Genomic DNA, 23,954 nt, shown 5'->3' on the forward strand with positions numbered 1-23,954 from the left:
ACTTCATCGCTTGGCAGTGACGCTCTTGTATCGTGGACTTCTGCTTTCTGGAAACCACATGACAATAGTTGCTAAAGCTGTTAGTCCTGATGCTATCATCACACACACACACACACACACACACACACACACACACACACACACACACACACACACACACAGAAGGTGTTGCACTGTGTAGCCATTCTAATGAGCATGTTAGAAACTGGTATGAAATCAGAATTATATTCAGCTACTATTTTAGGAAAAATATAATACATGCTGCTACCTATACTGTAGAACAATTTGACTGTTAATAATTAGAAACAACCTTTTACCCTGGTAGAACCGACATTGGCCTTATTTTGCTATAAATACCCCAAATATAAAAAAAAAATCAACTTGTGTGCTTTGGCCCATATCCACTCAGGAACCCAGTGTTCACATAGCAGGACAGTCAAGCAGTTTAAGGGTGAGGTAACAAGTAGAAGAACAAGTAAAGATGACTATGTTACTAAGTTTTATAGGTAAGCTAGTTAACCTAGCTGACCTTTCAAGTTCAAACTAGTGTGTGTGTGTGTGTGTGTGTGTGTGTGTGTGTGTGTGTGTGTGTGTGTGTGTGTGTGTGTGTGTGTGTGTGTGTATATTTTAAGATTGTGCCGAAAATTGTGGCTGTTCAGAAGGAGAAACTTGGAGGTGGCCACATTCTTGCAAACTGAAATAGCTGATGTTTACACCTGCGTGCCGTGCAATACAGAGAGGCTATGTTAATTGTATCACAAGATACAGTAATTAATTGATCAAATTGATTGATCCTGAGGGTGTGGAGGACAGGCGGGCGCGGCATCTGAGACACAGGCATTGTCACTGCAAAGGTCCCAATGCGCTCTGGCATATGGATGGGTGGGTACGATAAACTGAAGTCATATGGCATTGCCATCAATACAGTTGCAATACTTCAGAAACTCAGGTTCAATCACATTCCAAGGATATACCACTGAGTCGGTGGTATATCAGTAAGTACAGTAAGGCGGTGCTCTCCTAACTTGTTTTGATGGGAGTTGATTTTTCTTTTTTAACATTTCGACTTTATTCTCAACATTTTGTCTTTATTCTCGGTACAGTATTTCAACTTTATTCACGAAATTTCGAATTTAATCTCAACATTCGACTTTATTCTTGAAAAAAAAAAAAAAACTTGCTCCTCTGATTTATTTTTTCTTCTGCCTGGTGCTTAAATTTCTACTTTTTTCACGAGATTTCGCCTTTTTTCTCGAAATGGAAACAAATTTTTTCCCCTCCGATCATTGGAAACTAAAAAAAATCCTCCTGTAATTTGTATTTTTGCTTGGCCCTAATACTCGTATTAGGGGTCAGCTGTCTGTGGCAGCCCGGCTTTTGAAAACTGTTCTGACATTGACACAGTAATTATGTGTTAAGAAATCGAGATAAAGTTGACTAACGTGACTAAAGTTGAATAACTCTGGAAAGGCAGCACCGATCCCGATCACAGAAACACACACACATTGACCTCATCGTGTCACTTCCACTTCTGTGTGCTTTGAGAAGTGGTCTGTTACTTTAATGGCACATTACTTTTGTACAGAGCAGTCTCTCTCCGACTACATATTAAAAGTAATACATAAATGAGATGCGATGAGATGAGATGAGATCAACTTTATTGTCCCTGAAGGGAAATTTGTCTTGGGCAAAAAGTGCATGTAGCCACATCCTGCGTTACAAAAACACAAGTAAACACAAACAGAACAGACAACAGCATTGCACTAAGACACAGTGGGGAGATGCCAACTGAGACATGAAATTGCACAAGCCCTATTGCACAATTTGTTTAAATCATACATACCCGTAGGTAAAAGAGAATATAAAATCAACAATAAAAACCTGCAGCGAGATATTAAATAAAAGAGTAAAAGAGTAAATTAATAAAACATTAAAATAAGATTAAATGAAAAGTAAAAGAAATAAGATAAGAAGGTCAAACATGGGGCTATGATTACCGTTCCTACTTAGAGTGCCTCCACCTACATACTATGGATTGCAATGCTACAACCTGGGGGAAGAGCAGGCTGTTTGTTCAGAAGTGCAATCGAGGTAGGGAGGAAGGAGCGCTTATAGCGGTTGCTCCTGTATCTGCTGGCTCTGAATCTTCTGCCAGAAGGTAACAACTCATATTCTGAAAATAAAATGTGAGAAGGGTCGGTCAGAGCTCTATGAGCCAGGCTGATGACCTTTTTCTCAAAGATGGACTGGAGCGTCAGTGATTCTTTCTTGCCGATCACTTTCATGGCTGTGTTAACCATTTTTAAAATTCTAAATTTGAGTTTGACTGTAAGAGCCAATGACTCTTACATCGTGTAAGAGTTATTGGTTGGTGGAGTTATAAATAAGCATACATTATAAATAAGCATACATGATAAAATACAAACTGATCAAATTACAATGTCTCCCCTACAATAATAAATCATTACATTATATTACATCACATGCACAATTTTCAAATCTTAGACGGATGCACTCCTAAGTCTCTTTCTCACTTGTGTGCCTAAGGTCACAGATAGTGGAGAGGCACTCATATTCTCATTGGACATTGGTATTATGACTACATCTGAAAAATTAGGGTTATCATGGCCCAGTTTTCCTGAGCTCCCCGGTGTAGCTATTGTTTTTGACCGGGAAAGTCTTGCAATCTGTTGTGGGATTTTGCTGTTTAACTCTGGCTCTGGATCAGGAGGTGGACTGGTGAGGGCGCGCCACCTCCTCAGGATCTGCGCCAGTGTATCCGTTTTTGCCCCCCAAATTGCCTCATAGCACTTGGGTAAGAAATGACAGAAGATGATGCCATAGATGGACACTAGAATGGCTGAAGCCTGCACATTGGAGCCCTGTTCTGTCTTGATATAGACTGGGATGAAACACACCCACACAAACAGGTACATTAGCATGCTAAAAATGATGTAGCCTGTTTCACTGAACTCCTGAGGAACCTTCCTGCCTTTGAAGGCCAGGAGGAAGCCGACCAAAGCCAGCAGAGCTATGTAGCTCAACATGATGCCAAAACCGATGCGTGTAGTACCCTCGTTACACTGTATTATTCTCTTCATGCTTTGTGGGGATGGAGGGGTGCCATCGATATCAGGAGAATCAAAGATCAGCCAGAGAGTACAGATGATCCCCTGGAGAACAGTTAAGACACTGACAATTACAGGTGGCTTGTAAAGTCTGTTTAGCTGCCTGTGTCTTAGCTGGCCAAAGGGAAGGAAAGCCAGGAATGTACGGTAGGCTTTGACTAGGATGCAGGAAACACACAGGGTGAAGCCCATGGCGTACATGACCTGCCGGGCCCGGCAGAGGTGTACACTGGGTTTGCCGATGAAGCATACTACACTCCCAAAGCTCACCGCTAGACCAGCCATCATCACACAGGACAATCTTACTTCAGCTCTTCTCATGGGTGGAGAATCTCTGTACACCAAAAAGATAATGAGGATCACTAGCAACAGCAAAATGCCAAAGGCTGCAGATGCCACCAGAGAGATGGGATGAGCAGATTTCCACCGTAGGTACGACTCCTGTCTTGGCTCGCAGTGAGTCCACTTCTTGAGGGACCAAGTTCCATTGGGACACTTTCGACAGTCGTTAAGATCTATAGAAAGACAAGAAAATATTTTCATATGATTCGGCCTGTCAAACAAATTAGCAGATGAGAAATGTGGATTAAAGATCGGATATATGTAACACTAAATGCAAATAATTGTGTAATCATGCATTGTTAAGTAGAAGATAAGCCAGGGATGCTAAAAACAGTATTTCAGTAAGGGATACCTTTGGCATCTGTAAAGGTCCCCTCCGCACATGGGGTGCAGGTGTAACAGCAGGACACGCTAACGATCTTCTTCACAGTCCCAGGAGGGCAGGACTCTGAGCATCTAGAGTGAGGAATCTGAGAGAGCAAACCATGGAAATAGAACCAGAAGTTGGGTCATCAAGATCATTACTATTAGCATGGTACAATTATATAATTGTGTGCTGTGGGGATTTAATATTGTGGGATGGTTACCAAAAAAAGAATCTGTGACATCACACAAGGATATCTTTATGCACTCTTTGTTGTCTTACCGAGTTATTGGCTGTTGAAAGCCAGTTGACTTCGCTTATATTTACATGAAGCTCGATTTGTCCATCCAGGACATGGTATCTCCCCATTTTTTTAAAGCGTCTGTGCTGTTCGTCCTTTTCCCACATTGTCAGATCATAGCCATTGACAAAATCACCAGATTTGTCAAAGAAATATGGCTGGTTTTCCAGCTCAAAAGAAACATTCTTCAGTTCTTCAAGAAGCTGCAACAAGACAAAGGACACAATTTAACTTAAAAACAGCCTGGCAGATTGGTCACTTTTTGCGTTACAGACAAATTATTTCACTATTATATACTCGTGAATATTCTGAAGAAAGACATCTATTGTCTGGGTCCTCCTCCTTTATATTGGTTGCTTGTGATGTTAGAATTCTATGAATTTAAGATTGTTCTACCTTTGCATTAATCTTAATCCGTTCTGGATAAGTATCTGATGTCTATGCTTTCAAAAAGTTTAACTATTTCTGCTCATATAATTATGTAGCCTACTGTAAAGTCTTACCCTCCATGGTGGGAAGTTAATCTCTCCAGAACAAGACGACCCATTACACTGAAGCAGTTTTTTGAGAGCATTAGCTATGGCCCACACAGCCACTCTCTCACTGTAGGCTTCACTTGTGTCCGTAGTTGTCACAAGGTAGTCATCATTGGCCTCTTGGGGATCTGTGTAATTGCATGCATTGGCGGATTTCATTTTCAGCAGATCAGGGGGTGGACAATACGATGGAGGGTCCTTTGACAAACACTCTGGGGTGCAGTTGAATCTCAGGTTTTTGTACTCTTCAATGAAGCGGTTGTGTCCTCCAGGGGTTGGTCTCAGATTCTTCAAGTAAGCATCAAATGAGTCACTCTTGCATCCAACAAAAGTGAAGCCGAAGATGTCCCCCACGTTGTTGATGCCAGGCAGATGGGCCAAAGGCCGATTCTTGGCCCAGGAGTCACTGGCTATCCAGGTTCTAGATGTGTTGGTCAGCATCATCTCCTTGAAAAGGTCCTCCACCAGCTTCGGCTTGAGGATGAGCAGCACCACCTGAGCCTCCTTAGAGGAGCGGATCTTGTCGGCGATCTCTTTGATGCGTTGCATGCTGTGCTCATGATCCAAGTTGTGATGCAGTACTTCCTGGTAGGCTAAGCACACTTTATTTTCCTCACTTTCCGCGTCCTGGAGGAAACTCTGAAAAGCTGCTTTTCCATAGGCATCATCCCCATACACAACCCCCACCCAGTTAAAGTCAAAATGCTGCATAAGTTTGACCAATGCTTTGGTCTGATGCACATCACTGGGGATAGTGCGCAGGAAAATTGGGTAGCGCAACTTGTCACTCAGTGCGGGTGAAGATGATCTGCAGCTCACCTGTTAACAAAATAAAATAACACATGGAATAAGCATAAAATATATTATTATACAAATTAATGAAATGCTAAGAAATTTAATGTAAATATATAAGATGTGAAGAATAACATGTTTTAATTTAAGTGGGATCATTTATTTCCCACAACACAGGGCAATAACTGTACCCCGTACATTAAACGCTTAACTTATGATCAGAGTGATGTGCCACTCCGGTGTTAGCAGTTAGCCTAAGCCAGACTATGGAGAAAAACTTACTTGAGGGACCATATACACACTTAGCAGCCTGGCCACAGCGATGGACACCTCAGAGTAGCGTGCTCCCAACACAACCTTCACTGGTGGCCTGAAGTCTGTGTAGTTGCACTGAATGTTTAGAGAGCCATTGACTGCAAGCATGTTCTCCACATTCTGCAATGCTTTGGTGGCATCAGAGCATGTATCACACATCAGATATCCAAGACGCACTCCTGGGAGGAAGCCAGCTGCGTTTATTTCCTCGATTGTGTGAATGGCAGCCAGGGTTCTCATAAAGGCCACCACATCAAAACTGAAAACAGACAATCATCATCTTAGAAACTTCTTGAAATGTAACTGTCTTTCAGGGAGGACCAATCTCGCTAATAGAGGTGGCACACACTACTGTAGAAATGAGCGCGCAATAATATGTCTAGTTAATATAAAACTGCTGCTGTGGAAAAGATAAATAGCTGCAACTTTGGTATATTCTCATTTATGTGTTGATTTTCCCAATCCTTGGGTATTTGATACCCAATTGTATAATTTCAACAAAGCAATTTAAAAAAAAATTCAATCCTGAAAGTGTGTTGTCATGCAAATGTTTTTGCATGACAGCAAATGCAATCAATATAATTTAATTCTCTATGCATAATTATACAAAGTGTTCCAATGCAATAAGAACCTGGCATATGCATAAATAATCTCTTGTGCAGTAAATTTAGTACTTTTTTATGCTTACTCTGTACATTTGAAGCTTTCCGGTGTCGTCCTTTGATAAAGATCGTCCACTTTACGATGGCATGGCAACATCAAACCTAAATGGTAAATGGACTGGATTAGCGCCTTTGCAAGGCTGATGACCACTCAAGCACTTTACAGTATGTATTGTACAGTATGTACAGTATCATATGGACCACTCAAACACTTTACAGTATGTACAGTGTATCATATGGACCACTCAAGCACTTTACAGTATGTACAATGTATCATATGGACCACTCAAGCACTTTACAGTCTGTACAGTATCATATGGACCACTCAAGCACTTTAAAGTCTGTACAGTATCATATGGACCACTCAAGCACTTTAAAGTCTGTACAGTATCATATGGACCACTCAAGCACTTTACAGTCTGTACAGTATTATATGGACCACTCAAGCACTTTACAGTATGTATTGTACAGTATTGTACAGTATCATATGGACCACTCAAGCACTTTACAGTCTGTACAGTATCATATGGACCACTCAAGCTGCTCGTCGGGAGCAGTTAGTGGGTGCAGTGTCTTCTGAAGGACACTTGAACATGCAGAGCCGGAGGAGAGAGCCTCGAACCAGGAACCTCCCGACTCCCAGATGGCAGCTCTACCTCTTGAGCTAGTGCCACCCCCCCTTTAACCCACAAAAGACACTCTACATGTGTACCATGTTCCACAAATATTTCACCCATCCACAAACATGCATAAGTCATTATTAATACGTCTTTTAATTTTTAGGTTTTACAAATATGTAGACACATTTTCATGTAAAATTATCTCAATGAAAAAATTATCTATGCATTTGTAATGCAAGAGATAATTTTACATGCATTTCTTTGCTCTGCAATTTCTAGTCAAACGTATACCCCCCCACCTCTTTATTAAAATACATTTATTTATAATACATTCCACATGTTTGCAAATCATTAAATAGGATTTTACTCAACACGTGAAAAATACATGTGTGTGGATGGTTATTTAAAGACGAGCTGAACCCAAAAATGATTTTATTGTTATTTTTACTTCAAATACCTGGCTATTCAGTGCAATTATTTAATAATGTATGCCAGAAAATCCACAAAAATCTAATTTTCCACACTTTTTCTCATCAAAAGTTAGTTTTTTCAAGATTTCATTCATAACAGTAATCTACAGTTTGCTGACGTCACATAATATAGTACTATCAAATTTCTATCCCATTTCAACCAATCGTATCACGGCATGGCAGCTGTCAATCTTCATTTCAGGGGAATTTTAAAATGGCGCCTAGTGTCTGTAACCTGGCAGCATTTCTAGCCCATAAACTAACTAATAACTTGGCCAATTTTATGTAACATACAAAATAAAGCAAACGGTAATGTCTGAGAATGTAAAGAAATGTAGGCTAACTGACAGGCTCGTTAAACTCGCATTCCAGGATAACGTTAACGGAGATTCCAGGCGGGCAGGCAGCACTCATGCATCGGATTGTCCACTCCACTCCAAACGGAAGCAGCTGGCTGCATGGTACTGGTACTCTCACTCTGCGGATCTGTAGCGCCACAACACGCTGAATTCCACTCAATTTGGGGGCAGAACACTCCAGGATTGGCCATGCAACGCCAAATCCGGGGGCAGAACACGCCAGGATCAAGTGCCCAGAATTGTCAAATCAAATCATCGACACGCTATTATGGCCCGCGTCTCAACCCTGTCATCTCAGACAAGATTTGTTTTCAGACTCTGAAACGTCTCCGACCCACGCGCCACTTGGGTTCCGTTGGGTTCAGTTTGTCTTTAAGTCCAATGAAAAATTACACACAAACCTATTAAAACGTCCCCGTGTGTCTGGGCGCCACAGATGGGATGAGCGATGTCGCAGCTGCTCACAAGACCCCAGATGCTGCTGATCATCAAGGCGAGGCACAAAGGAGATCTCTGCATCTTGAATGCTGCAAGCCCAACTGAAGTTTTAGGATGTGAAGGCCACTTATACAGTGTCAGAAGGGAATACATACCTTGGACACCTGCCAAGTGTGTCGGCAATGGCATGACCTGAAAAACCTGTTTTAAAGCAGAACAAAAAAGTAGATCTTATCTTAAGACATACGGTAACCCTCCTAGATGATTTCTGGTCATAAGATAAGATCATTATTATCCCGAGGGAGACTAGTCTTAGGCTCTCGTGCGCTTAAGCCCCAGGCCCCAGGCCGCGTTGTCTGTCATTTTGACAACACAGAACAAATTATATCCACGTTTTGTCGCTTGTCAAATCACCAGTCACAGTCAGTTTGATTAATTATCCACCCAAAGTCTTGAGTGATGACTGCCAATGACTCCCAAAACATCATACGTGTTGGTATGAGCGAAATGAACCAGGTCTCCCTCGACAAGGAAGTTGATACCTGTTATGTTTAGGCAACTAAACCAACTTCGGTCATGTTTAGGTAACTAAAACAACTTGGTTAAGATTACTGTATGGTTTGGGTTACGGTTAACAACGGAACACATCACATCGGAAAGCCAACCGTGTCTTGTGATGAGGAAGTTGAAAGACACGGACATTACCAGTCCGCCAATCACACCCCTTCCCCTTAAACCCCCTTCACACTGCGATTTTGGGCTGTCCCAGACGAAAGATTACCGACGTGAAAGAAACGTGGCGATATCTTTGGTCGTGGCTACAAAAATGGTGGTCCTGCGTGGCGCAGTGAGAGAGGTTTGTTGTAGAATGGAATTTAACAGCCAACAACAAGGTTCAAAGACGGCCTCGGACAAATTCTGACAGTGTCAGAAATTTAGGGTGGCAATCTCACAATGCGACTGCTGCTACGACCTACTGTATGTCCAGGCATTAACCACACAATATAAATGCTGCATGGTCATATCAGTAGATGCTAAATGCTAGTATGGGTAAATGCTAAAGACTAGTAGATGCTAATAAATACTTAAAGACACTGGCAAGCAATGTGCACCAAAACCTTCCAAGTATGTAATTTAGGGCCCTATCGTCGTACGGCGCTATCGTTTGCGCTGCCGTTTGCGCGTCTCTTATTGCTATCTTCCCAGCGTCTTAAGCTATCGTCTGTCTCCACCGTCCAGTTTTGCGCTGGGGCCTAAGCGCAGGTGTAGGCGTGGCCCAGGCGTGTCCGTGGGCCTCTAGCCTATGATCTCCCTCCCGCAAGTGTCATTTTGCGCTGTGGTGAAGATACCGTCGGTATGTTCCGAGTGCAAAGAGAGGTTTGGGCGTTCCAGCGCAATGTGTTAAAAAAAATTGCCTTGGGTGCTCTCATTTTTCTTCTTCTTAGCGCAAAAAAACCCCTCTACGCCAGGCGTACGCCTGAGCGCAGACAGTATTCTCCGGCACAGTGCAGGAAATCCTGCTTGGATAGGCCCATTACGCACGGTTCGCTCGCAGACACTCTTCTAACCTCGGAATGCCACGTTGATTTTCAAGTAGCCTACATTGCAGAAAAAGGACACCTTGATTTAAAAATGAGAATTTGTTTGTCATGGTTTTATTAGGCTACATAATTCCCGACCATAGGCTACAGGTTTGTGGTGCGAAGATTGCTTTTGAGAAAGTTGTGACGGTGTTGTGCCAAGCTGCCTCTCCCCACCCTGTGAGCCCCATGGCCGGCCCAAAACACACAGGGCATCGACCCATACACATAAATACCACTATTGCAAGGTCTTGATTCTTGCTAAGCTGTAGCCTATTGTTTAGCTCTACCACTATTATAGCGGTGTAGATAGATGACGTACGCTGTTTGGCACATGCTCTTGTGTATTGATGTGCGTCATACCCTGCGAGTCAGTAGGTACTAGTCTCGCTGGCCAGCCTCCTCTCCCTTCCGTCCGAGGAGTCTGGTGCCGCAGATCTCCATAACTTGGATAAACCCTCCCCTGCTCTACTCGGTTACATGCTGCCACTCCGACGTGCTGCCACTCCGACGTTCTGCCACTCCGAAATATCGGCACTCAGAAAGGGGGTCTATATTCCCCGTTTTTCACTAACCTCTCCCAGCCCCCACGCCAAACCTAACCTCCCCCCATGCCTAAACCTAACCTCCCCCAGACCCTAACCCAAAACCTAACCTCTCCCACCCCCACGCCTAAACCTAAGGTCGGCATTGCGGCTTCTAAGGTGAACGACCGCCAGTCCGAATAATGGAAGTTAACGTTCGGAGTGGCAGCATGTCGGAAAGGCAGAGGAACCCGCTCTACTCTGCTCTCCCATTGGAGCGACTGTTTCGGTGGCAGCCGGATGTTCGCTCCCGGCTTATTACAAACTCGTCATTGGCTCCGACCATGTCAATCAGAGCGGCTTCCGCTCCCTCCTCCCTGTGTGTCGCTGTAAATAATGCCCTGCCGCCTCAGTGAAAACAACAACGCTAACTAGCTAGCAAGCTAACGGCAGAAACCTACACGCTAGCTCATTGCTACACGCTGAAAACGGCAAGTTGGATTGTTTTAAACTATTTTCCAAGGGCACTGCCGCTAAGCGCCACCCATCGCAATCCCACTATGGAGACCTGCGGCGCCAGACTCCTCAGACGGAAGGGAGAGGAGGCTGGCCAGCGAGACTAGTAGGTACAGACGAGGTACAGAATAAACATATAAGATTGCAAAACTCTCACAGCCTGTAGGCGGCTTTAGTGTCAGTGAACTATTACATCACACTGTTATGTTATAGCCGCTACTTCCTGTTACAGCTCCCGACTCTGGCGTATGCACTGCATGCATGCACTTACTCACACAACCACGTGAGGTCACATTCGTAAACATCTTATTTTAACCACCTTGAAAATCGACCAATGTTGTTGTTTTCCGTGTGAGGATGGGCGGTATAAAAACAACTTGATGAAATTATCTCTGGCATCTTCAGCCTGTCAGAGCACGTCATCCATCTGGGAATGCCCCAACATACCTGTCTCCAACCTCACTTCCACCTCCCCATTGTAGACAATTCCGACAGGAATTGCAGAAGAGGTAGCCTAACAAGATAACATAAATATTAAGGAACTAAGAGTTTCAGGTTGTGGTCAAAGAGTGTTATTGAAGTGTAGTTTGATCTTTTTTGTCAAGGATGTGTCGCAGGGGCGGTTTTAGCATCAGAGCTTTGGGTGGGCTCAGCCCACCCAAAGGTCATGGACCACTGAACCCCTAGGGGGGTCCGGGGGGCCTGCCCCTCTGGAAGAAAATTTTGTACAGTTTCAAGTAAAAATGGATCAAACTGGCGCACTTTGAGATCAAAATGAAGAGACTAGATCTATGAAGAACTACACACATCAATATCTTCTTTACCGTTCTGTGGTTTTACAGCGATGCAAAAATAATTGTTTCCCTATATATACTATATATATTCTGCATACAGGTTACTTATATGGTAGAATTATGCTTGCATAAATAATACCAAAATCACTTCAGGGGAGTTTCAAGTAAAGTAACATTTTGCTTTGTAGGCAAAACAAAAGTAAAATTAAATCAAAAGGGAACTTCCTAACTTGTTGGCTGGAATAATATTCCGACAAGATAATAATATACTGTAGGCACTAAAGCAGGAGTTTGCAGTCAACTAGTTGAAATTAATATGTGGCAGTATTTGTGGGGGTCAAAATCTATGTAGGGTGTACCACCACAAATAGATCAGTGTATGGGAAACACTGAAAATTGTGTGACTAGAAAGACACCAATAAATCTGAGAAAATGTACTTTAATTTTGAACAACAGCACTACAACGGTGGCATTACAAATGGTATTATGAAATTATTGTGGGAAAAAACAAGAATTCCACTTTTTTTCATGAACTTTAAGCAGAAAATTAAAAAATAGTTTTAAAGCAAAAATAAATAATAAATAAAGATCATTTTAACAGAACCTGCTACTAATGACCACCATGGATTTGGAGAGGGGGGAATTTTTATTTTTTATTTTTTTTGGGTGGGCTGACTATTTTTGGGTGGGCTAAAGCCCACCCAAAAAAGGCCTAGAACCGCGCCTGTGTGATTATTGGCTTTGAATCATGAGAAGACATCATTAGTGGCCAGGACCCTGAGGGGCTTGGGACAAATCGTTAGGTTGGGATTAATAAATACACATACACTGATGGTCCAAAGTGACCATAAAACAAAACAATTAATGTTACACACATGATGTGATACAAGGAATTGTATGGAGTTTCAGCACATTTCTTGCTGTGTTGGTAGGGTGACTGACTGCATCATGACCCCAGTGCATCAAAGTTCAATAAAATATATATTTTTCCTTCTAGATGTTTTTCTCTTTTACATTTCCTGCTTCAAAATTATCATTATTACTGTCGTTGCCCCATTAGTACTGTAAGAGCCAGAGGATGCTGTAGAATAGATTATTAATTATTGATTAGTATCTGTAAAATACTCCCACATTACCTTTGAATGATTCTTTTTTAATTAAAACAAATCTTCCGAGGTGACATTATTTGTGGGTATTGTGTTGTTTGTACTGTCAGGTGCTACTGTTATTTGCCTGATTGCATCTAGTCATGGTCTTTGGCTTCAATGTGGAACTAGAATGACAAACGTGGGAACTTCCCTCCAATTTAATCAGTATCTGGTAGAAATTGTATGCTATAAGTAGGTATCGACAGGAGATTTCCTCTTCAACGATTGCATTAACTTGATAAGACAATTTAATTAGAAAAGGGCTAGAAATGTACTTTATAATATTAAATAATATGAAGCTAGGGCACAAAACAACATTCCTCGGATAGTGCAGTAAACTCCGGAGGAATTTCAGCAGGAAGATCCCTAGTGTGAGAGCAAATGTTTTGACTGTGTCTTTTTTTAACACACTATGACACATGCATGGGAAAACAGGCTTGCTAACAAAATACAGTATGTATAAATATATATAAAAATATATATATATATATATATATATATATTATATATATATATATATATACTGTATATATACAGTATGTGTGTGTGTGTGTGTGTGTGTGTGTGTGTGTGTGTGTGTGTGTGTGTGTGTGTGTGTGTGTGTACGGTAGCTTACTGAAGGAGGTAATTCATTCTAGGAGAGGGGGGATCGATTGTTCTGAGTTATGTAGGTATGACAGCCCCTCACATTTGGTGTCTTTTTTAGTGTCTGGTTTCTGTGTGATGCTGATGGGGGAAAAAGCCATTCAGTTGTCACTTGTATCTACTGTACATAGGCCTTATAGCAAAAACAGTGTTTCTCTTTCCTGTCTATTTGTAAGAATGAAAGGGATTTTTTGTTTAAATTCTGATTGTTTTTAATGCATCTAATTGTTTTTAATGGTTAAGTTAATTTTTTTGGAGGTTCCCTTTAGAAATAGCCCCCTGAATGTCAGCATTAGAGATAGGCTACCGAATGACTGCTTTTTAGGAAATGTAATTAATATAGACTGGAGGACCATTGAAACTCATTTGAATGAAATGATAAACATAAAAGAGGTTAACATTTTTAAATACATAAACTAATATAAATACATAAACTGCTGCTGGTTTCAAGTTCAAGTTCAAGTTCAGCTTTATTGTCATTAAAGCAATACACAAGGTACGGCAGAAACGAAATGACGATTGCATCTAGCCCACAAATAGTGCAATTTCAAGAGAAGTACTGCAAACCGACAATAAAGGTAGTAAATTAAAAATAAAGTGCTTTAGGGAAATTATTGCACATGCTAAGTAGCATAAATAAATAAAAATAGCTTACTCTAATTTAAAAAAACTAAATTAAAAACAAACATTAAAAAGTACCAACGATGGTAAAGAAGGTCATAATAAAGTCTCTGTTTACCAACTATGGTAGTGTGTGAGGGATCAAAGAGTCCAAGTCCGAGTGTGTGTGTGTGTGTGTTTGAGTGAAGGGGGGGGGGGGGGGGGTGTCACAGGGAGTTAAGGAGCCTGATGGCGTATGGGAAAAAGCTCTTGCAGAACCGGGCTGATCTGCTCCGGATGCTGCGGTATCTCTTGCCGGAGGGCAGGAGGGTGAACAGACTGTTGAGGGGGTGGGTGGGGTCCTTGGTGATGCCCAGGGCCTTGGACATGCAGCGTTTGTGCGCTGTCTCCTGGATGGTTGGGAGAGAGGTCCCAATGATTCTCTCCGCTGATCTCACCACCCTCTGCAGAGATTTCAGGTCCATGGCATTGCTGTTTCCATACCAGAGGGAAACGCAGTTGGTTAGGATGCTCTCGATGGTCCCTCTGTAGAAGGCGGTGAGGAGGGGGGGGGAGAAGTGGGCTCGCTTCATTCGACGCAGAAAGTGCAGGCGTTGGTTAGCACGCTTTGCCAGTGATGAGGAGTTGTGTGACCAGGACAGGTCCTCCGTGATGTGCACTCCCAGGAATTTAATGTTTTTGACTGTCTCTACTGTGGAGCCGTTGATGATGAGTGGAAGGTGGTTGTGCTGGTTTTTTCTGAAGTCGATGATGATCTCCTTTGTTTTTTCGACATTCAGCAGCAGGCTGTTGGTGTTACACCAGTCCACCAGGTGTTTCACCTCCTCCCTGTAGTCCTGCTCCCTGTCATCTTTGATGAGACCCACCACTGTCGTGTCATCCGCGTACTTTATGATGTGATTTGAGCTGGATTTGGCACGGCAGTCGTGGGTTAGCAGGGTGAACAGAATGTCACTCAGGACACAGCCCTGGGGGGAGCCGGTGCTCAGTGAGATGGTGTTGGAGGAGTTGTCTCCGACTCGCACAGACTGGGGTCTGTTTGAGAGGAAGTCCAGAATCCAGTTACAGAGGGGAGTGTTCAGGCCGAGTGTGCTGAGTTTGTTAACCAGGTGCTGGGGAATGATTGTGTTGAACGCTGAGCTGAAATCCACGAACAACAGGCGTGCATAGGTGTTTTTTGCCTCCAGGTGTTCAAGGCTTAGATGGGCTACACAAGCCACAGCGTCCTCAGCAGAGCGGTTGGGGCGGTAGGCAAACTGAAATGGGTCCAGAGTGGGGGGGAGTTTTGAGGTGATGTGCTTTCTGACAAGCCTCTCGAAGCACTTCATCATGATCGGGGTGAGTGCCACGGGGCGATAGTCATTGAGACACGAGATTGTGGGCTTTTTTGGAACAGGAATGATGGAGGCGGTTTTGAAGCACACTGGGACAACAGCCTGGCTCAGAGAGGTGTTAAAAATGTCTGTGAGGACATGTGCTAGATGGTCAGCACATTCTCTCACTTCATGAGCTGTGGTGTTTATGGGGTGGCTTTTCTTGCAGGGGTGTTGTTGAGTGAGTCAAAGCGGCCGAAAAAAGCATTGAGTTCATTGAGGAAGGTGATGTCGTTGTTGTTGCATGGGAGGGGGGTGGGCTTATAGTCTGTGATGGTTTGGATCCCTTGCCACATGCGCCTGGTGTCACGAGAGTCGTGGAAGTGACTCTGGACCTTCTGCCCATAGGCGCGCTTTGGTTGTAGTGTTGACTATGCTACTGTTTTTTTATGTGCACTTTTGTGCAATATATTCAACTCTACACTCGTGGACACTCACGAGTATCTGACCTCTGTCAAAATGGCAACCAAAGACTATTTATTATTTATGTTTTGGATTATTGTTAAAAAATCTTTATTTGCTATGAGGTAGCGGAGAATCAGGGTTGAAGAACAAGCAGGTTGCTCTAGTCTAAGAATAATAATCATTAAGATTAAGATAATATCATGGTGATCATTTTGGCCAAAATATTCATGCTATGTAATTTCCGTATGGCACAGATGCAGACAGAACTGGTTGTCAATATGATGAAGCCACAGACTGATCCATATTTGTATGCATTGAATATGTCTGTGACACCCAGCTGGAAGCAGTGCATTATGGTAAGAGACTGCCCTCTGGTGGTTCATATCTGAACAGCTCGATGCTGGAAGTTCATCTGGCAGTCCAGCAGGATCAGACAGAGTTGTGGGTTCGAGCCTCAGCCAGTCAAGGGTTTTGAAAGTCAAAGTGGACACCCAGACGAAAGACAGAAAAGTTGAGTCAGGTTACTGACTCAACAGTAACCTAGGTGTGTTTATGGGTTTTCTCATAAACTGATAACGGCCTTTATCTGATAAAGGATGCTGTTTACATGACACTTGAATAATCAGGTAACTCTAGAAATCAGCTAATAAACAGTTTAATAGTGTGCTAGGGGTGTCACGATACACTCAGTTCACGATACGATACAATACACGATATTGGGTTCACGATAACGATACGATATTTTAACAATATTTTTTTGCTTTAAATATCGATTTGTAAGTTGAGGGGGCATCCTCCACGCTAATTTGAGTCATTTCACTGTTTTCATCCTCCGTGTCTGTAACGTCCCTCGTCTGTTCAAACAAAGCAATGAAAAGGAGAGCGAGCATGCAATCAGATGCAGATCAGTGCCACCATGTTCAGCTTCTTTTTCTCGCGATATGAGATTTCATCTCAACGGTACATATTGTCACGTTTTGATATCGCGATATATTGTGGGACGATATATTGTGACATCCCTATAGTGTGCATGTAAACGCACTCAGTGACAGCCAGAGGGAAGAGTGAAAAGCCTAAGAAAACCCCGTTTTAAGAAGTTTGACCCAGGCTCAGAGATTTTAATTACTGCCCAGCACTTCTGAGCTTGTGGCTTCAAGCCTCAGTCAGTTTTGAGGTTGTGGGTTCGAGCCTCTCAGTCAATTTTGGATGGCAACAGCCAGAGGGAAGAGTTAAAAGCACTCAGAGAAGAGTTGTGAGCATGAAGGGGAGCTGGTGGTGCAATGGAGTTGTCAACCACATAGAGAAGTGGGAGTCAGCGGGGTCCACAGACAATGATCATATTAAATTCGGTTACTTTCCCCAATGCGTGTGTTCATGAACTGTACCCTTAAAACATGTGTTGTGTTCAGTTACGTGCCTCCGCCCCGTCCAACTAACGTTAGTCCGCGTTAACGCGTTCACTCAAAGCCAAGCACCCGAGCCAACAAACATAGTAGAGACCTTGTCAGAAAACTTTGAGGCCAGTGTTTAAAAAAAAGCATGTCAAATAATCGTTCATTAATTGAGGTAAACGTTTGAAACTACAGCGATGTTGATTTGAAGTCATATCGCCTAGCCCTAACACACCACCCCGTTTTAAACAACATCCTTTGTGTCGGACAGACCACGTGTGTTTGCGTTGATATTCACTACCTTCAAACTGAACCATTGTCATGCCAAATAATTACAAGTATCGAGTGTCTCCTCCAGAACTGTTGTCACCAACGTCAGCAGCTCCTTAACGAATCACACTGGACGGAATACATCTCACCATTCTTACTTGAGGCGATAAAGGATAAATTGAATTTGAATCCAGTGAAGCGTATTGTCTGAAGCTTCAAATCTCTTCAATTTGAGCAACAATCCATCCTTCCACATGAACTCATAAACATTCTCCACGTTGAGAAATACAGCCGCCACCACCGCCTTGACCTTTTCTAACCTTACATTCTTAATTTACAACCTTTTCTAAATCCACTTAAGACAATCAGACAAGTTTTCCCACCTCTTTATAATATGTAAACTTAGCCTATTATGAAATCATACATTCCATTACTTTACACGTTTACAGAGACGAGGCAACTGGCAGACAACTGTATTCCCTTGTCCCTTTATGCAAATTCATATAACACTGTTGTCTGATTGGCTACACTGCTTGCTCTGCCTTGTAAACTGGGTTTATAGCCCATTTGATTCTTGGTTAATTAATTAATTAATTATACATATTAGCACCATTCAAATCATTATGCAGAAAGGTATTAAGCGGGGCTTTGGAATGTGAATGTCACCCAGCTCTAACAGAAACAGACTGTGAATTGAATATGAACGACGGGAAACAGAACTCAATTCCCACTGACATTATAAATCAAACAATATGAATCAAATAATACAGTTAAACAAATCAAATAGATTCAATCATAATGTATCTATTGTGATTACATGTTGTGCATCAAGAAATGTACCTTTAACATGTATGATATTGAGTATTGATACAGCACTAAGCGTAATATTGTTAAAAAAAAAATGTGGCCAAAAAAGAAGGGAATTTTACAGAATTTCATTGAATCAAATTCAACTTAGACATTTCAGTCCAATTCCAATTCTGTTTCCTGTAGGTTTTTTCAAATTCCAATTCCTCAGTTGAAATGGAATTGACGAGTTCATTCATAACGCTGACACTAATTGTCACCCCCTCTACTGGTGACCAGAGTAAGGTGCAGACCAACGCAAAATTCCTGATAGTTCATATTCTTAATGATTTATTTGTCTACCCTTATTATAAAGTGTCACCGCATTAGGCTCTTCAAACACAAACACACATCATGCTAAAACTATGACCATAGTCATACAGTTATGACTAAGTAAGCAGTGTCATAACCATGCTATCAGCCCAAGCGCTTCAATCTGCATACAACAAACACATTTTTCCACTTTCAAATAAGGTGCAGTGAATACACCAAATGTCCAACGTAGAGCGGATAACATCCAACAAGAGAGCTGCTTCGCCTCCCGGCGTGGGACCGTTTTGAACCCCTAAACCCAACCAAAGTTGCGTAACCTTAACCGAGTTGTTTTAGTTGCCTAAACCCAACCAAGTTGTTCTTGTGCCGGTCGAGGGGCCGTCGCCACCAGGTTTTGCCCCGGGGCTTTCCCCACTAGGGGAGCCTTAGCTGGCCCGAGGGTCTCCCTCGCCGGTCCTGTGGTCTCCCCGGAGAACCAGTGAAGCCTGTGATTGAACGAGGAAGTGGCGGGAGGGCGGCCTGGCCCAGGAGACAACCAGGAAGTAGACGGTTGTCGCTACGCGTGTCAACTGCACGTTAAATTTTACTTTTATTTTTTTACCCATGGTATTTGTACGCAATGGGGTGAGAGCGGGTTGATGCTATACGACCCTCATCTTATCAGGCTGACTGTAGTTTAGGCCTATTGGTTTCAGAGAGGAAGGTATGGGCAGCTCGTGGAGGCTGTCTGGAAAGGTTGCCGGGCTCAGCTGCTTCAGGATGGTTTGCATGGCGGTGAGTAGCAGGGGGGCGGGGCTGCGCCCCATCAGGTACTGGAACGTCTGCTCGCCCAGCACCTTGCTCCAGCACTCCGGCTCCCTGGCCATGGCCCCTTTCATTTTGAAGTTCACCTCGGGCATGAACATCAGCAAGTTGTCCAAACACTGTCTCTTCTCGCCGCTGCCGCCGCCGCCCGCCTCTCTAGAGTCTCGGAGTTTCTCCAGGATCACGTCTAACGGGGTGGAGCCGCTGTGGTCCACGGCGTGCGGCGGAGCTCCGTTTCCCAGCAACATGATGACCGCCTCGGGACGCAGGAGCTCGCACGCCAAATGCAGAGGGGTTTTACCTGGACATGAACAGAAGATTATGACATTAAAATTGAGTGTAAAAATGTCATTACATATTTTGAACAGGGTGAAGATGGCCTTGAATTTGTTGTAAACCTGTTGATTCTATATAAAACTAGACATCTCACACGCTACACACGCTCGATTCCTAGTCGCTAGTATATTTGTTTATTTATATTCGTATTCTTGGTAACACTTTATATTATGGTACACATATTCACCTGCAACTAGTTGCATATTAGCATGCATATGAGTAGCATATTGGATTGTTTATTAGTCATTATAAAGCACATATTAATGACTTATTCTGCATAATCATATCTTGGCCATTAACTAAGAGTTTTCACTCAATAACCTCCTAATTACTGCTTATTGATAGTAAGGAAGTTGTACATGAATTACAACCTTAATATGTTTTGCTCAGTATGGGCCTTAGTGGAGTACCACTACAGCATATTAAGATCATAATAATTAAAGTACTTACTAATAAGCAGTAATTAGGAGGTTATATGTCCTGGTAAGAATATGATCATGCAGAATAAGGCATTAATAAGTGCTTTATATATTAATGACTAATAAACAGCCAATATGTTTCAATAAGGATTGGGGGGCGGAAAGTTTTTTTTTACCATCTTCCATGTGAAAGCACCCTCCCCTGCTCCTCTGCTCGTGCAGGAAGGCGTGCATGCGGTGCGCCCCCTGCAGGATGAGCCTCAGTATGGCGGGCCTGTCGTAGCGCACAGCCATGGCCAGGTGCGGTGCGGAAGAGGGGCAGCAGCAGAAGCGCTCCCCGGGCTTGGCGAGCGCCTCGTCGTTGTACCGTCTCAGCAGGTACTGGGCGTACGCCTGGTGGTCGTGAACGATGGCGTACAGCAGCGCCTCGGACGGGGTGTACGTCCTCTGGCCGCCGGCGTCATACTCCTCCGGGTAAAACGTCTCCATCGTCCGCATGTCCTGTCCCAAATGGCACAGGATCAAAGGCCAATCACCAGGTCAGAAATGATGCTCACAGATCCCCTAACTTGAATATTTGGGACGAGGTCGTATCCTTGGGGATATCAGCTGGCACACACATGACACATTTTCAAGATACAAATAGCAATGTGATTTGGCACTTAAACTAGGTCACTTAATAAGGCCACCTTTAAATAATTTAAATACTGTACATTTATCTAACAATCTGGTCTCCTGGTGTGATTTCTAGTATCTTCAGTAGTTCAGCTTTTGTCAACAAAAGTCAAACGGACAATGGTAGAAAAATGTAAAATAATGAGTTTCAGTTTTGGGAGTCAAACTATGGACTATTGGTGATGAGTTGAAATTGTGTAGCTCTCTGTTGAGTTTCAAAAAAAGCCTTAAAAAGGCCCTTATTTTGTGCTGCTGAGATTCTGGGTTATCTGATAGATTGTATTCACCTTATGTTCCAAGTAACGCGGGGGACAGCCAATTACCGTACTTCCTATTGTGTTTACACTTCCTGTGACAGTACATTACGGCTTTTCACACTACACTTAGCCGGGGTTAACAATGTGAATGGCATAGCCCTGGTTTTAGGTTAACCTGGGTTAACAATGCGTGTGTGAAAAGGGGCTAAGTTAGCCTGGGCTATCTTAGCCCTACTGATAGCCCCGGGCTAAGAGCATGTAGCGTGAGAAGCCCTATATTGTGTTCATTGTGTTATCGGCATCTAGAATCATCTGCCACTCAATGTGAAATTGCAGCCAGTGAGTCAGACTAGGTTTGACCAGGTAAAACAGACGGCGTTTTGAACAGGAAGTCGTAACACAACTGGGTCAAGTGGGCGGGGCTACAAAAGGTGAATAGGATAGGCAAAAATAAGCGTTGGGCTATTCCTTTTTCGGGCATCGTGTGAATTGTATTGTGTGAAATGGATGGATTGTATGATGATGTTTTGTCAGCTGCATATTCACACCAATTGTTTTGTTCATGATAATATGACCAAAAAACCATTAATCCATTGAAGAAAACACAATACAAGTGCAAATATTTCATGATACACTATTAGGCTATAAAGATGTATGGTCTGGACTCTGGACCACTGACCTAAAAAAATATGGACAGAGCTATCCCATTGATTTTGGAATTGGATTTTGAGTTGAAGTCGTGCACGTCGCCATCGGGGTGAGCTCCCGTCCAGACCTGACAAACACGCCCACCCTAGCCTGAAGCTAGCAAGCTAACTGACTGAGGGCTAACATAACAAGCTAATGCAAGCAAGCTATATGCTACCACCAGGCGGCGAACTGAGCGAGCATACTACCTGTGGTTGCTGGTTGCTCCCGGGAGACGGCGCTTGTCCCAGATAAGACGGAATTTGCGTTCAGGTATGCTAAATTAACACAAAACTAACTTCGAAACTTGAACCGCAGATTTATTTATCGATGTTATAACGTACTAAAATGCTTCAACGTTACACAAATAGTGGTAATTTGCAACATTAACATTAGGCTACGTTGTTTATTTGGCTGTCACTTGATTAACGTTATACTTAATCCACGTCAGTCAGACGTCCGTGTGAGCTGGTTTGGCGTAGGTGGACTGCGGACCCCGGCATGAAGATTGTTTTCTGCGCTGACCCAGATGTGCCGATGCCGATCCGGCCAAGATCAACAAGGCCAGGAAGTCTGTCAACAGTGTAAACATAGCCCTGACCGTCATGCCCAATGTTGAGCTTATTTCTTATGTTTGTCTATTGGTAAATATACAATCTGTAGCCATAACAGTGTGACAGAATGACAGAGGCAGCCCCCTGGTAATTCTCTGTGCAGGAAAAACACTAGTGTAAATTCAAGCACTTTCAATTATCTTTCTATTTTCAAAACGTTTTAATGCCTTGATTTTTATTTTTCAAATTCACAAACTTTCAAGGACCTGTGGGAACCGTGGATGTAATTTTCTGAATTTACCAGACTGTTGTAGCCATTGTATTATTTCCCTTTACCACTTAGTCTTTATATCCACATTATTGATGATTTATCAAAAATCTCATTGTGTAAATATTTTGTGAAAGCACCAATAGTCAGAGAAGGACACCCCGTCCTTGAATTTTATTTTGATGAGTCATTCAATAAAAGTGCTTGTGACATCTCACATGATGTGGCTTTGACTTACGAGATACAGAGATATTGCGTATTGCTATTCAGCCAAATCAATACAGATATGGATTTCTGGTCCATACCGCCCAGCCCTAGTTGTTCAGTAGCCTGCCTTCCAAAATAGTCTAAATGTTACATGCCGATGCCATGCAAGGATTCTGGTCTCAACCTTTGTCGGTGAGTGAATGATAGTAGCCTATTTATGCGTTTGATTAGCAGGTAGGCCTATATCTGTGATCTGCGCCCAGCTGTGCAATGCACAAATCCTCTTGAAATACAGCCAGGCGTAAAGTTAACGTTATATACCGGTATCGGCGGTATGAGATCACAATCACTCGGTTTCTGGAGCGCAATGACGTTGAGAGAGCCACAGTTTGACAGTAATTTGAGCGACGTTACCTCCAGCATCCACACGGGCTTGAGGTCCCGCACGGCCTGGTAGAAGAGCAGCGAGAAGGACCTCCGCTGGTTCTCGCTGCTCGGAGGAGTGGAGTGGATCGACGAGGCCATGGCGACCCGTGGAGCCTTTACACGGCGCTTGTCACCGCTCCTGAGCCGTTACTCTAAAGACTATGCATTTAAATCGACACATAGTCTAGTTAAAGAATATAAGATTATAAAATAACGATTGAAAACTAGCCTAAAGTTAGTGCACAGGGTGACATTCCTCTGCCCTCTCCGCCCACAGGCTGTACGGCAGTCGAGAAGCTGCAGGAATCGGATTCCTCCTGTCACTGCAGTATTCCTCTACCGCGCATGCGCCAAAACTGAGAGCTCGTATGCTGCATTCAAGTGCTCCTCGTAAACTCCGAAATCCGACCAAATAGAGTGCCCATGTCACGCCCTCTTCCGGGTTCGGCATGGTAGTAAGGGATTTCATTCCAATTCATTTTTCCATGGACGTTTAATAAAATCCCTATAAAAAGAGTTTTACTTGGTCAAACCAAACGATTCAGCTAATTTATATCTACAGTCAGACAGTAGCAGCTCCAGACAATTGTGGCTTAATTATTTACAGC

General features: G+C 43.0%; 2 protein-coding genes across 2 annotated transcripts; both read right to left on the minus strand.

The window, feature by feature from the left end:
* Positions 1 to 1,726: 1,726 nt before the first annotated feature.
* LOC310782729 (G-protein coupled receptor family C group 6 member A-like) lies at positions 1,727 to 6,476 on the minus strand. The gene is made up of 6 exons (XM_083643458.1): positions 6,467 to 6,476; positions 5,746 to 6,037; positions 4,639 to 5,490; positions 4,117 to 4,338; positions 3,823 to 3,940; positions 1,727 to 3,643 (listed from the first exon to the last, which is right to left on the minus strand). Exons 2-6 carry the CDS (start codon positions 6,016 to 6,018, stop codon positions 2,502 to 2,504), a joined length of 2,607 nt encoding a protein of 868 aa, XP_083499584.1. The 5' UTR covers positions 6,019 to 6,037; positions 6,467 to 6,476; the 3' UTR covers positions 1,727 to 2,501.
* Positions 6,477 to 17,847: 11,371 nt separating this feature from the next.
* Positions 17,848 to 23,619, minus strand: LOC310782805 (ankyrin repeat domain-containing protein 9). Its single transcript, XM_083643565.1, has 3 exons — positions 23,335 to 23,619; positions 20,449 to 20,773; positions 17,848 to 19,818 (listed from the first exon to the last, which is right to left on the minus strand). Exons 1-3 carry the CDS (start codon positions 23,443 to 23,445, stop codon positions 19,355 to 19,357), a joined length of 900 nt encoding a protein of 299 aa, XP_083499691.1. The 5' UTR covers positions 23,446 to 23,619; the 3' UTR covers positions 17,848 to 19,354.
* Between the last annotated feature and the right edge of the window lie 335 nt (positions 23,620 to 23,954).

This window comes from Poromitra crassiceps, assembly GCF_964638095.1.
Source record: "Poromitra crassiceps genome assembly, chromosome: 9".
NCBI classification, from domain to species: Eukaryota; Metazoa; Chordata; class Actinopteri; order Beryciformes; family Melamphaidae; genus Poromitra; species Poromitra crassiceps.